General features: G+C 37.3%; 1 protein-coding gene across 1 annotated transcript in view; it reads left to right on the forward strand.

Moving 5' to 3' along the window:
- Positions 1–14,705, forward strand: part of F13A1 (coagulation factor XIII A chain) — a 169,130-nt gene that overhangs the window by 76,375 nt on the left and 78,050 nt on the right. The window contains exons 5-6 of the mRNA XM_039869403.1: positions 1,357–1,475; positions 3,919–4,026. Of these exons, the coding sequence (XP_039725337.1) occupies positions 1,357–1,475; positions 3,919–4,026 (227 nt within the window). The remainder of the gene's footprint in view (positions 1–1,356; positions 1,476–3,918; positions 4,027–14,705) is intronic.

Consider the following 14,705-nt stretch of genomic DNA (forward strand, 5'->3'; position numbering starts at 1 on the left):
CCTTAATGTGTACATCCTTCCCCTGGGGATCTTGTTAACGTGCACATTCTGATTTAGTAGTTCTGAGCTGGGGCCTGGGATTCTGCATTTCTGACAAGTTCCCAGGTGGTGCTGATGATGCTGGTCTTTTTAACCAGTCTTTGAGTAGTAAGGGGCTAGAACATTTGTTCTCAATTTTGGTTGTTTATCAGACTCACTGGAGAACTTAAAATATAAATAAATAGATAGATAGATGATAGATAATTAGATAGATGATAGATAGATAGATAGATAGATAGATAGATAGATAGATAGATAGATAGATAGATAATTAGATAGATGATAGATAGATAGACAGACTTTTTTAAGCCCTGATGCCTTAATCTCACTCCCACCCTCTGAGATTCTGATTTAATTGATACAGAGTTCAGCCCAGGAATCAGGAGTCTTTAAATCTACTCAGATGATTCTAATATGCAGCCAAGGTTGATAACTACTGTTTCAGAGAGAACGATAAAAGCCTTATCAGGGAATGAGGAATGGCAGGTATGACTTGGGCCAGAGAAATGTAATGAACCATGCCCACATTCAGGACCCAAACTGACCCTGTTCCAAATATTCAAATTTACCTCACTATAATTTATACCTGTATGGTCCTGCCTGTGTTAAAGATGTTTTTGCTGTTTTCACAACTGCCCTGGGAATAAGTTTTAGGCTAATTACTAAGTAGGCAGATGAGGAGTATGGCCTTCCTAAGATTATAGATAGCCACAGGGAAGAAAAAAGTCTTTGCAATGAAAGGAGCTAACCAGAGAGACTGGTAGGGCACACACTTCCAAAAGCATCCACAAAAAATGCTCATTGAAAGATGGCAACGCCCAGCCTCCCACTTCCTGTCAGTGATGGGCCACAAACCAGGCATGACAGATGATACTGCAACCTTCTAATATGCCATAGAATTGTTTTAAAAATCATTTCATTTTGGCTAGTTTTCTATTAACATTAATAGGTTGAAAATTATTTTTGATTTGCTTTACAGATTTGTATCTGCATCACAGAATTCTGATTCTGAAACTACTGATACACCAGAATCTTAAAATGTTTAATGAGACGTGTCAATTTAATTGTGCTGCTTGTAACTTAAAGGGACAGAGTTTGTCAGCATTTTGCTGACAAATGTCATCATTTACAGACTGATCTTGGTTACCGATTAGGTTCACCATTGCTAAAATTACATATTAGGAAATGAGCTATCTTTAGTGAGATAAAGGACTTTTTCCTTTTATTTTGTTGATTAAACTGCAGTTTAGGATCAAAACAAACTTCAAATATATAAATTCAGACTGGTTTGATAATGGTCATTTTGTTTAAATTCAGAGGATGCTGTGTACCTGGATGATGATAAAGAAAGAGAAGAATATGTCCTGAATGACATCGGGGTTATTTTTTATGGAGACTTCAATAACATCAAAAGTAGAAGCTGGAGCTATGGTCAGGTGAGCCATTTAAAATTCGTCATTGTCAAGGACATTGTTGATTAATATTTTTTGTCATAAGTTTCACTGCAGGATGCCATATGCCAATATTAGACAAGCACAGTTTCCTGCTTTTCAGGATCTGAGACTCCAAGACAGAGACCCCAGGAGCAGAGACTAGAAAGGCAACTGAATAATTTATCAGCTGAAATCACATATCTTCAGTTATTACAATGTTACAAAGATCAGAGATTCTACTGATAATATGGCTTTGTAGTAAGAAATGCTTTGGCATCTTAGTGCAACGAAATCTCATTAGCTCAGACATTGCTTTGCAACCCGGAATGGACGGAGTTTTCCCTTTCTTATAAGGAAAGGGTGTTTTTATAGAGCTGCAAAGGATACTGCAAGGTGTGCACCCAACTCAAAGAAATAACTTTTTTAAGTGTTAGTATAAGATACTGCTAATTAAAAGAGAGTGTTGCCATTCCGTCAAAGGGGGCCCACTGAGCTTTTACCTAGAGACGTTTTATTAGCTGCAACCTCAAGTTACTGCCTGGATATAAAGTAGCAAATGGTGTTTCATTTAAGATATTCAATAACTCCAACCATTTCAGTTTGGTAATTTTAACAATGAATGCAAATGAATGATATTTTACTATGTTTTCAAAAATGAATGCATGTCCTGTGATTCAGAAACAACTTTGCATTAGCAGCATGAGAGGAGGTAATTGTGTCCTTTTTCAGAGAGTTTTAGCTGAGAAAATTGGAAATGTACACCATTGTTCTGGTACCTAGTGGGGAGAGTTCACAAAAATCTGGCCTCACCAGGTTGCATGATACTTTCTTGGCTTCTTAATATCTTGTTTTGACTTCCATAGAGACACTGCCTGCATCCCTCTCTCCTGTTCCAATCTGACCAATGGGACCTATGTCATCACTAGCTCTTATTTTGTCCACCCGGCTTTGTAGACAAACAGAAACAGATTCATGGTTGTCTCTTGTACCCTTATTCCTGAAAATCGCATGCCCAGTGCTCAGGCTTGCTCACCTGCATTCCTTCCATCCTGTCAAGCTAATTACCTATGTTCTCCTCCCTTGTTTCAGATCCCTGCCTGGCTCCCTGGTTATAAGCTCTCCCCTTCCTGAGTGACTTACAACCCTTGACTATTGTCTATTGTCTAGTACCCTAGCTTTGGGTCCCTGAATCCTAACCTCTAGGTGTGATTCTATTTATGTTCTCAATGTGACAATATATAGAGAGCCAATAAGGATGAAGTCATTAAGGAGGACTAGGAAAGGGTCCCAAGCATTACTGCGGTACTCCTTAGCCAGTTGAGCGTAGCCACTCTCTGTCTCTCTGTCTCTGTCATTCGGTGTTCTTTAATTTGGGTCCTTCAGCATAAAGAAACAGCTAAGCCAGTAGTTTGCAGTGATGCAGAGAAACGACTAGTTCTATGACTATTACTTTTTCCTCGCCAGTTTGCTGCTTTCATGTCCCACAGACACAGCTGAGAGATGCCGCTTAGTAAGAACCAGGGTAATGAGTTCTTTACATTCCGGAACTAGTGCAGTTACCCATTACTGCACCCATCACATAGGTTTAGAGTACATACAGAATTGATATTCTAATTAAATGTAATAAAGAATTACATGATAATTAGCCATTAAGATTGTGGTTTCTGTCACAAGTATTTGTGGGGATAATTGCAAGATTTCTATATTCAGGAAAATCTTTTGTAAAGTGAGATACACTATAGATGAAATCTTCCCATTTTGCAATTTTTATTACTATTTTGTCTTTATTCCTTTTTTGGAAAATACTGGTGTTGCAAATGGCTAGCACTTCTCTCGAAGGAGATTAAACTGACTACAAGGCTGATGCCTTGATAATATAATCTGCTAATCTGCCATCTCCTGCCCTGTCTTTGACTCTGGAGTCCATCTCAAAGAGGGAAAACCTTAGACAGGCATTTACTACTTGAAATCTCCTACTCTTTCCAGTATGTGGTATACAGGCCTAAAGTACCTTCCTGTGATATACCTGAGAGCCATTTATTTTCTGAGCATACAAGGACTCATGATACTTTTGAGGTCTCAAGATTTTGGCCTGACTTTGGTCAATGATTCATTGCTTTGCTTTGGGCACTGGAGCCAATGTGTTGGAGAGATCATCTAAATTAACTTGTAAAATTTTCTCAGGAACTTCAAGTCAGTTCATGATCCTTGAGTATATCAGTTTCCTAGTACTTCTGTTTATATTTTTAGTTTGCTTTTAAATTCTTATTCATTTTACTGAGAAATAAAAGAGGATGTCTCCTTTGTACTAAAGATTATAGGCAATTAGTATATGAGAAACACACATGTCTAAACATTAAGTTGTGATTTCATTGTATTTTTGCCAGAAAGTATTTTACTTGTAGAATGGACATTAAGCAGTTTCTCATTTTTTCCCCCCAAATAGTTTGAGGATGGCATCCTGGACGCTTGCCTGTATATGATGGACAGAGCACAAATGGACCTTTCAGGTAGAGGGAATCCCATCAAAGTCAGCCGCGTTGGCTCTGCAATGGTAAGCAACTACTAGTGATTACAAAAATCAAGAACATGTCATTTGCCTCAGTACAGATGCCAGTTCTTTAAGAGCTGTTGAAATTGTGACTTAAACTTAGTAAACTCTTGTTTGTTATCCCCTGAAATTTCCTGCTATAAAACAAAATTCTTAAATCAGTATTGTAGGTTTTGGAGGGGGCTTCAGACAAATGATGACAGATGACATGATACCATAAACCAGTTATTCTTAAGAATCTCTTGCCTAGGGACTGAGGCGTGACCATGACAAAAATGTCATTGACTATAATCAATCCATCAAGCAAACCAACGAACTTCAGGGAGCACCAAAAAGAAAATATGCAAGACATAGCTTTTCTCCATTTTCACAACCACAGTAAGAGTAAAGAAATAAATGACTCTAATTTTAGCTTCTATTACTATAATACCTCACCATACAGTTGATGAAATGAGTTTTGATTCTTTACAACAATCACATGAGATAAGTAGGGTGGGTATTACTTGTGCCATTTTGCAAGTTAGGAAGCTGTGCAATGACATTGTCAGGGACAAAGCTTCCTCGAGAACCCAGGTCAGCTGACTCCAAATCTAGACATTTTCTACCTTCCATGCTGCTCTGTAGAAAACCTTAAAACATCTTTGAGAATACAAAGATCCTGCAATGGAATAACTTACTGGGAGAGGAGATAGAATCCATACAAGTGAGAAGGCTGGGAGGTTTGGCATGGGAGGTGAATTAAAAGTGATACCCAGGTCCTGTGCAGTCCTGGACTGTATGTACTGTTATACACAGCACGTAGGTCCTGCCCTTTGTGCACAGAAGCATACCAAAACTGACTCATGACCAGAATATTCCTAAAGATACATTAAGCTTGGTGCTATTTCATTCCATCAAAGACTGAACAACAACAACGAAAAATCCTTATATTACTAATTTCCTTAATTTTTCTTTAAAAAAATTTCTCTTTGTAAGAATTGTGTCTTGTGAGTTTTGTTTGAGCTAAATAAAATCAATCTTTTCCAATTAATCAATATTAAACTGAGAATGATATGAAATGTAATTTCTGGTTATTTTATTAATAACTAAGCTACATGAGAATTTAGAAATAGTAGAGCTTAAAAATAGGAGGTAAAAACTAAAATCAAAAGTCGGTTTTGTTTCCTGTTGTTAATTTGCATTGCATAACGAAAAGACAATTCTAAAGAATTGAGAAATTTCTTTATAGAAATTTCTTTATAACAACATATATTAAACTGCCAGTCCATCACTATTCTTCCTGTTTCACCGACAACATTCCCCTTTTCCTTTTTCTTTTAACATCACCATGACAGGTTTGCAGTGAGAAAGGAAGTGATAGCTAGCGGTGGCTGAATATAAATTAATTCCTTCTTAAGCATTATAAAATGGCATGCTCATCAGCCTAAGCTTGCTCACACATGGTGTTTTCACTAATCTAGAAATCACTGCCTAACACAAGCCAAAGCAAGAGAGAAGCAAACATGAAGCAGCTAACCCAATACTTTCTGTAATGGCATCTGACCAAGGAGAAGCTATTAAACCTTGAATTAAGCACATAATAGTAATGAAAATTGCCTTGAAATTTTATTAATTAAAAAAAGCCTATAAAGTTCGGTTTTGAAAATCTATAACCCAATTACAAGATTTAGAACAAGACAGAATCTATTTGGGGGGGTGGCTTGGTTTGGTTTGGTTTTATTTTTGGAAGGGGAGGCTTTAGGTGTTAGGGGCAGAAGCCCCACACTGGACCATTTCAGGGCAATATCTCTATTTTCACCACCACTTGTTTACATACACAAAATACATGATTGACAGTTTTCAAAACCCTTTCACAACTATTATCTCCTTTAATCCTTAAAAGAGCTCTGCAAATGCTTCCAAAATCTATTGTTTTAACGATTTAAGAAACTAAGATATTAAGCCTCCAAAAATCAATAAAAAAAGATGGCACCTTCAAAAAAATTTAACTGTTTTCTGGTCATTCAGGCACTTCCTCTCTTGTTCACAAATTCTAGAAACCTATCATGAAATTGCTGAGTGAAGTTAAGCAAAGATGAAAACAAAACAAAACAAAACAAAAACCATCAAATTCTCAATTAAAAATTTGCCTCAGAATATGAGATGTATTTAGAGAGCCCAGAAAGAAAGTTTTCCAAAGTTGCGAGTGTAGCCAGAACCCTGACTCTGAGACAGGTTGGGCCAGCATACGGGTTCTCAGGGGGCTGTCTCAGTCCACTGGAAGAACAGAGGCCATTGCAGGTTGTTTGGGGAATTCTTTTCAAACGTCTCCCCAGTCTGGTTATTAAGGCTGGAAAATCCCTTCACAGAATACAAGAACTGAAACAGAGATACATCGTGACACATAAACTTTCTGGGGAGGATAAGACACTAAGTTCAATTCATGCCGAGGTAAAAGTGATGAGAGGCAGAAATTTCCTGGGAGCAACTGTCACCAGGAAAGAGTGGGAATGAACAGCCCAGCCCTGGCTGAGCACCTGGAGAAGGTAAAGTGGGGACAAGAGGCAGGAGAAGTAACCTGAGGCCCCAAAGGCAAACTGGCTTACTGTGGTCATGGCAAAGTCTACCACTGAAGATTGGCAAGGAATTTACAAGGATTAAGTGGGTACACGATACTAAATGAGCACAGATAGTAACTCAGGCTGTGCAAACTTTCTAATAATAATAATAATAATAATAACAACAACAACAACAACAACAACAATAAACGTGGATGTTAAGTACACAATCCCCAGATAAAAATCATTACTATCCAGTTTCTATGACCTGGGTTCTTTGTTGGCGGGGCAGGGGAGTGGGGCTGTCCTGTTGCATAAGAGAATCTTTAGCAGCATCCCTGGCTTCTACCTAAGAGATGCCGGTAGCATCTTCTCCTCACCAGTTGTGACAATCAAGAATGTCTTCAGGCACTGCCAAATGTCCACTGGGGAGTCAAAATCACCCCCAATGGGGACCACAGCGGTAAACCCCTCTATGGCTCAGTTTCCCTGCCTATGCAATGAATATAACCCTCTCTTCTTGCCTGCATAGAGGATCTGTCTTCTTACCTCATTCAAAACCTGCTGGTTTTCATTCTGCAACTGACAAGAAAGTGGAGGCAGTGTTGTATAGAAAGGGCCCTGGCCAGTGTCAGATCAGACCTCTCAGTTCTGACTCCACCACTTACTTACTATGTGACTCAAGGCAAATCATTCAGCCTTTCCAGGCCTCACTTCATCTTTAAAATGAAACTTTGTCTCTGTACTCAAACTGCATTTCTTATTCCAGGTGGCAGCAAGAATATTTTTTTATTCTTCAGAACAATGCTCTATATATTCAGTATTTTATTTAGGTCTTCTTTTACATTGCTATTACTTCACTTTGATGTGAAAATGGGAAAAGCTTATGACAATCTGGACAGCCTTGAGCTATTGGATTCTCTCGGAGGGAAGAAAGTCTAAAAGTCCTGTAATTTCATTGTTTTAGGATTGGGTCTGAGATATTATCACCTTATACAAGCTACCTTTGATTTAGACTCTTCTAAATACTAAGTGGTAAATTTTATCAAAGCTACTCTGCAGATTGATGTAAGAGAGAAAAATTTTAAGAAGAGAAAATTATAAAACAGAAGGAACTTGTCCAAAGCCACACTTTCTCCTTTAAATTACATTGCTTAATTGCTGTTTTCTTTCCACCACTTATCTGATGTGACAGTACCCCCAAGGTGATTGCCAGGAAATTTTTAGAAAGAAGCTTTGTGCCATCTGAAAACTTATCTTGCTCTCAGGGTATTAATGAAGAAATTTATCATTGGCCCTGGATTACCATGAAGAAATCAGACATGGACTCTGAGCCGCAGTCAGAGTATCAAAACAATCGTGTAATGCCATGTTGTGACCAGCACAGCACGGTCTTGGGGAAAGGGGAAGACAGTGACAATAGCCTGGCATTACTGCTGGGTGGTTACCTGTCTGTGTCTGTTTCTACCCCATGACTGATTGGATCTGGCAGCAAACTGCTGGCAGAGAAGTTGTCCAAGGAGGCATGCAGCTGCTGTGATGGCCACCGTTGCTTTTTCTAAGCTTATCTGCTTATTAAGCAGATACTGCTTGCTTAGTCACTGTGAAACTACTAACATCTCACCTCAGTGCAGGTTTGCTCCTTTGGCTTGAGACTTTATCAATAGAAGATCTGTGTTGAAATGCATAAAGAACCAGTGCATGAGATCTGGAAAACTCTCCAGGGGTCTTCTAGGCGAAGCAGAGGCTCTTAGAAATGATGTCACTCACAGTCACACAGCAAATAAGTGGCTGAGCTAGAACTAGATATTTTCCCTTACTCTCAGATCATATTACTTTAGAGGACCATTACCAACATATTAGTTCCTGTAACAGAATTACTATACCAAATTAAGTAGCTGTCTCCTAGAAAAAAAGGACCTAAGGGAATGGGTCCAGAGACAGGTGAATTTTGAAATAAGGGAATATGTGAAGAAAGGTATAAATTGGAAAATTCTAAAGATCCAGAGGCTTTGGGCCCCTGGAGAAAGAGTTCCCAAAGAGGATTAGGTACCGAATATGGTTTGATGATGGTATTGGTGGTAGTGGTAGTAATGGAGGTGATGATGGTTATGGTGATGATAATAGTGATGATGGTAGTGGTTATGGTGATAGTGATTGCTGTAATGATGCTGATGGTAGTAAAACACTCAATATTAACTTATTCATTCAACAAGTATTTATTGAGAATCTACCAGTCTAGATCTTGGGGTACAATTAAAAACAACATAGTTTCTGCCTTCACAGAGCTTTGACTCTAATAGAGAAGACAGACTGGTAAGAAGAAAATTTCAATACAGTATGGCAAATTCTCTGATGAAATAAACATATGGAAAAGCAAATCTCTCAAGTTTTGCTCAGAGTTTTCCCAGGACTAAATACTTGGCCTTAGCAGGTGTTGGGATATTGACCAAAGGGGTAGAAGAATGGCTGACAAGGGCCCACAGCAATAATAAACCATGCTATTATTCATGAAAACCCTTTTTCTATGGTGGAAATTACACGCAAATAACTAGTCACCAAAAGCACTGCAAGGAAGTATAGACCAGGATAATTTGTTCCTCTGGGGGCTTATTTGATTCAATTATAATAATCTTTTAAAGGTGACATTATTGAGAAATTTTGGAAGGAGGGAGAGAAAAAAAATGTCGATATAGTTACATATTTTAAAACTCCAGTCTTTATACTGTTGCCAGCCTGAACTTTCCTGCTTCCCTTGAGGTATTTTTAACCTTGGTCTTTTGCTAATATCGAACTACAATGCCATCATTAATCCCCATTAATACCCTGTTCTGACTGTGCCTTTTGGGAACTAACTCAAGATTGAACTTTTTTTTAACCTATCGATGTTTGGTGTACTCTTTAGTGTTATAAAAAAAATATCAAACTTCAGCTAATAAATCAAACTGGCCACAACTGGAGGTAGTTCCTAAAGTTTCCTAAGGCCTGGCACAAGATGAATGACTATAGACCTTTGAGATAAAATGGTCTTGGAGGTTCTGATCCCTAAGCCTACGTGATCTCATAGATAAACTAAAAATAAAGTTTTTTTTCACTTTCCATCTTCCTCCCCCTTCTCATTGTCCCGGTATTTAAAAAGTGGTTTTTAGCTTTCCATGCATGAAAAAGACAGTAATGCCATCACTCCTCTGATATTTTGCCAAACAGCTCCACGGAGACTTACTACAAACTCATCTTTTTATTTTTCTCCACTTATTTACTCAGGCATCTTATGGAAAGCTTTGCATTCAACAAGCTTCTCTTTGCAACACACTATTATGACTATTTAGATTACATTTAAAAATTCACTTGGGTTAGTAATTCTAACCCTCAGTCATCCCAGATGAACATTAGAATCAGAAATAAATACATGAAATCTACTTCTTCCTCATACAGACCAATCACAGCACAGGCCCCTAACAATTTTATTTTTAAAAAACAAAACAAAAATTTTAAATCACTATCCAGTTTCTCCCTTGGTTTATAAGCAGCTAAAACACCTTTCTTGGAGTGAACAGTCCTCGAGAAATCTGAGGACCCAGATTCTCAGTGTCCATTGTTTTCAACCATTTCACCACTGAGGAGCTTTTTCACATTTCCCCATCTGGAAAAATTTAAACTATCAAAAAAGCATGGTTATGTAATAATAATTTGTTTCCCCATTCTTGTGTCAAAAGTTTATATAATTGCAGATCAGAACTTCTAATGGCGTTGGCAGTGGTGATCACCACCACCAGATAATCAGTGGCAGCACACTGAACATGATTTGGTGCTACTTTTGCAAAGGTAAACATACAGCTTCCATTTGGTATTGTGGAAGAACGTGAATGACCCACACACCTGCCTAGTAGCTGAAACCTCCAGGCTAGTGACCATTGCCAGCTATAGGCTCCAAGATGGATTTGAGTCTCCATCCAGAGTTTCTGGGTCTCCAACCCAATAGGGTGTTTTATTTTAAATTGTTATTTTCTCTCTGCATGATTCATGCCCACAAATATCACTTTTGAATAGCAGAAAACACTGGAAGCCTCTAACCTTTACAATAGTAACACATCTCAATCAGTTAGGGGTTCTCAGTGATGGCAGTTTTAGGTAATCTACTGGTTAGAATTAATGAAAAATATTATTGTAGTCCAACAGAGTTAAATTGTCAATTCTAAAAAGATTTTTTGAACCCTTAAAGTTGGAGTTTTAAGATATCCCTAAGCATGGGAGACATATCTTCAGTTAAGGAAAGACTGAGGGAATCTAATGACAAGTAGAAGGTACAGAGTCAGGACAATCTCTAGTATATTTCAAATTAAATGTAATACCATAGGGTCATGTTACTCAGTAGAGCTTTTCATTTCTGTTTTTTGAAGAATTTTTAACAATTAGGAAATATATTGGAAGTTTGCGGAAAAAATAGAATTTACCTAACGGAAATTATTTACGTAGCCAATTTTGAAAAATTATATTCATTTCATAAATAACCAATGTGCAAGTGAAAAGCCTGAGCTATAAGGAAGTTAAATGACTTATACTAGGCCCCTCGTAGAACTGGAAATTGAGCCCAGTTTGCCTGATCCCACTGGTTCATATGCTATATTATGTTTTCCTGGATTTGTCCTCTGTCTGTTCTCTCTTCACATCACATGAGCTCTTTGGATACAAATACAATATTTTTTACAAGCTCTGTCTGACTCAATCCCTCTCTTGTAGGCGGAGGGTAGGGAGAATGGGACAATGAACTGCTCAGACATCATTTTTCTCTCTTATGGTAAAAGCCAGCAGTGTAATAAAGTTTCCATTTGTGGGCAAACAACTTGGTTTCTCAATTATTAAGTTTACATTTCTTATGTCTGTTCTCCCCATATTTTTGGAGAAAAACAGACATTTATTACAAGCCATCTCTCGAATGTGATAATCATAGTCAATCTAAATGTCTGTTTTCCCTGAATTGCTTCCTGGAATGAGATTTCAATGCTGCATCTATTTTGTAATCACACAGGCTATTTCTAAAATATGGGATCTTTTCAGCGCTCCCTCTGGTCTCCTGGGCAGATGTCCCCAGGATAGACAGAAGGACAGCAAAGCCAACATAGCCCTTTAGGATGTGCCTTCACAACCTTACGCACTTTGGGTCTCACTTCTCACCCTCTTTTCTTCCTGTCTCCTCCCTTGACATCCTCTTCTTTCCTCTTCTTCCTCTACTTTTTTCCCCTTCCTATCCATCCATTCCTTTCATTCAAAATTTTTTGGAGGGCTGTTCTACAGCAGCCCTACACCATGCAGCAGTGGTATAGCAATGCAAAAAGGCAATTTGAAAAGCTTAAAATCTTGGTATCTCTCTCTCAATTCACATGTGGTTATTTCTCTCTCAGTTGACCGAGTGAGAATCCTCAGTTACTAAGGGAGGTAAAGTTTAATAATCTCCAGTTGTAATGGTTTTCATGAAAAATGAATCTAATTACCAAACCCTGCCAGAGCATGTGTCATGTATATATATACCAAAAAACATTTACATAACAGTGGTTATATGCTTCATAATATAGGTAAGGGTTAATTCATGTATTTTTTAATAATTAAAATAAAATTTACATACAGGGAAATGCAGCGGTAATAAATACAAAACTCAGTTAGTTTTGACTAGGGCAATAGTCACCCCAACCAAAATATAAACATTATCATCAGCTCAGAAATGTCTTTGTGCTCCCTTCCTAGTCAATACACATTCCCATAGGCAACCACTATTCTGAAGTCTTTCAATAGATTAGATTTGCTTGTTCTGACACTTCACGTAACTGAATGCATACAGTATATACTACTTGGGGCTGACTTGTTTTACTCAAACAGTTGTTGCACATGTCTTTAATTTGTTCCTGTTAATTGTTGAGTAGTATTTCATTATATTCTGTACTACAATTTGTCTATCCATTCACCTGCTGATGGACATTTGAGATTTTTCCAACTTGGGGCTATTGTGAATAATGCTACTGTGTACATTCTTGTATAAGTCTTTTTGTGTACATACATTTTCATATCTCTTGGATAAGTAGGTAAATGTGGCATGTCTAAATCATAAGATATGTATATTTTTAACTTTATAGGAATCTGCCAGTGTTCCAAAGAGATTTGGACCATTTTCTATTTCTGGCAGTAATATATAAGAGTTTTAGTTTTTACATAGCTTCACCTATTTTTGTTTTTTTTTTTTTTTTCAGCCTTCTTAATTTTAACCATTCTAATGTGTGTATAGTGGTATCTCACTGGGATTTTAATTTTCATTTCTTTGATAACTAATGATACTGAGCTTCTTCTCATGTATTTATTGACCAATTATATATCTTTTTTGATGTGGTATCATTTCAAGTCTTTGCCCATTTTCTTATTGCATTGTTTGTGTTTTTATTATTAAGTTGTAGTTGCTCTCTCTATTGTCTTCATATAACTCCTTTGTCAGATATGTGTAGAAGATATTTCCTCCCAGAATATGGCTTGTCATTACTTTTTCTTAATAGTATACTTTAAGGAACAAACGTTTTTAAATTTTATAAAATTCAATATTTTAAAAAATTTAAGAATCCTGTCTAGGAAATGCATTATTTCCACAAAACCATAAAGATATTCTCCTGTATATATTATGAAGCTTTATAATTTTGGCTTTTACATTTAGGTCTATGATCCATCTTGAGTTATTATTCTGTGCAGTGTAAAGTAAGGGTCAATGCTTTTTTCATCCCAGTTTATCGATTTGTTCTAGCACCCTGTATTGAAAAACTTGTTGTAAACTAATTTGTTGAAAAGACTTTCATTTGCTGAAAGGACTGTCATTTTTCCTCATTAAATTTCTTTGGTGACTTTGTTAAAAATTAAATGACTATAAAAGTGTGGATCTATTTTTGTGGGCTCTCTATTCTGTCCCATTGCTCTATTTATCTATCCTTAAAAACCATGTCTTAGTTACTGTAGTGTTTTAGTTATCTTCAAATCATATCATCTACCAATTTTGTTCTTTTTCAATATTGTTTTGGTTATTCTAGATCCTTTGCATTTCTATATAAATTTTAGAAACAACTTGTCAATTTCAACAAAAATGTCTGTTGGTGTTCTGATTAACCCATTTGTCCTGATCTAGTAAAGAAATATCAAAAGGTGGCCTATACCACCTTCCACTGATACTATGTCCATTCACTCAACGGAACTTATTTAGTGCCCACTCTGTGCTAGGACTGAGAATACAAAGTCAAAGTAGTATGATGCCTTCCTTCCTTCCAGGAACGCACATCTGGTAATGGGAACAAACGCAATCAATCAATGACACAAGGTGATGCAATGAATAGAATAGTGCTAAGCAAGGAATACTATGTGAGCGAAGACATCCAAATTAAGGTGATAGGCAAAGATTTTCAGAATGAAACCATCTGAGTTTTAAAAAATCATTAGGCATGCACCAGATAAAGAAAGAGTTTGGGTCTGGAAGGATATTCCAGGAAGAGAGGATAACGCTTCCAATAGCACTGGGTAGAAAGCAGCCTTTTGTTAAGCCCATCACTATGAAAAACCAAGGAGATTATAGATGGCTTTCTTTTTCTTTGGATCAGGACCCTAGCTATTATTAGTGTTATGAAAGTCCAAAAAGAATCAAAGACGAAGACCCAGGCAAGGGGGGATGTAGAATTCGTACTACCCTAATTCTTTCTCTTGAGTGTATTTCCTAGGAGGCTTGCCCATGGAATAACCTGTCTAGGAGTACTTAATCTTCAGCTCATCTCTCCTCCTATCCTCACCACGTAACTTGAAAAATGGCACAGCAGACACAAGAAACAGATCTCTATAATTCCCAGGCTAATGGGTTTTCAAATTTTACATTTTAGAACAACTTTCTCAAACAAATATCAATCAAACTCAAATATATAAAAGAGCAAGGTAGAATTGTTGTTATTGAAGAGAGAAGGTGTCTGAATCCCTCAACATCTCCCTCATTCAGTCATCTCCTTCCCCACCCCCTAAAACAATGACTGCTGAGGTTCTTTTGCAGAATCCTGGACTGTCATGGGCACAATTTGACATCTACTATATGACTTCCACTACAATTTAGATTGATCACCACTAGACTATAGCTGG

This window comes from Pteropus medius, unplaced genomic scaffold, assembly GCF_902729225.1.
Source record: "Pteropus medius unplaced genomic scaffold, Ma_sr-lr_union100, whole genome shotgun sequence".
Lineage (NCBI taxonomy): Eukaryota > Metazoa > Chordata > Mammalia > Chiroptera > Pteropodidae > Pteropus > Pteropus medius.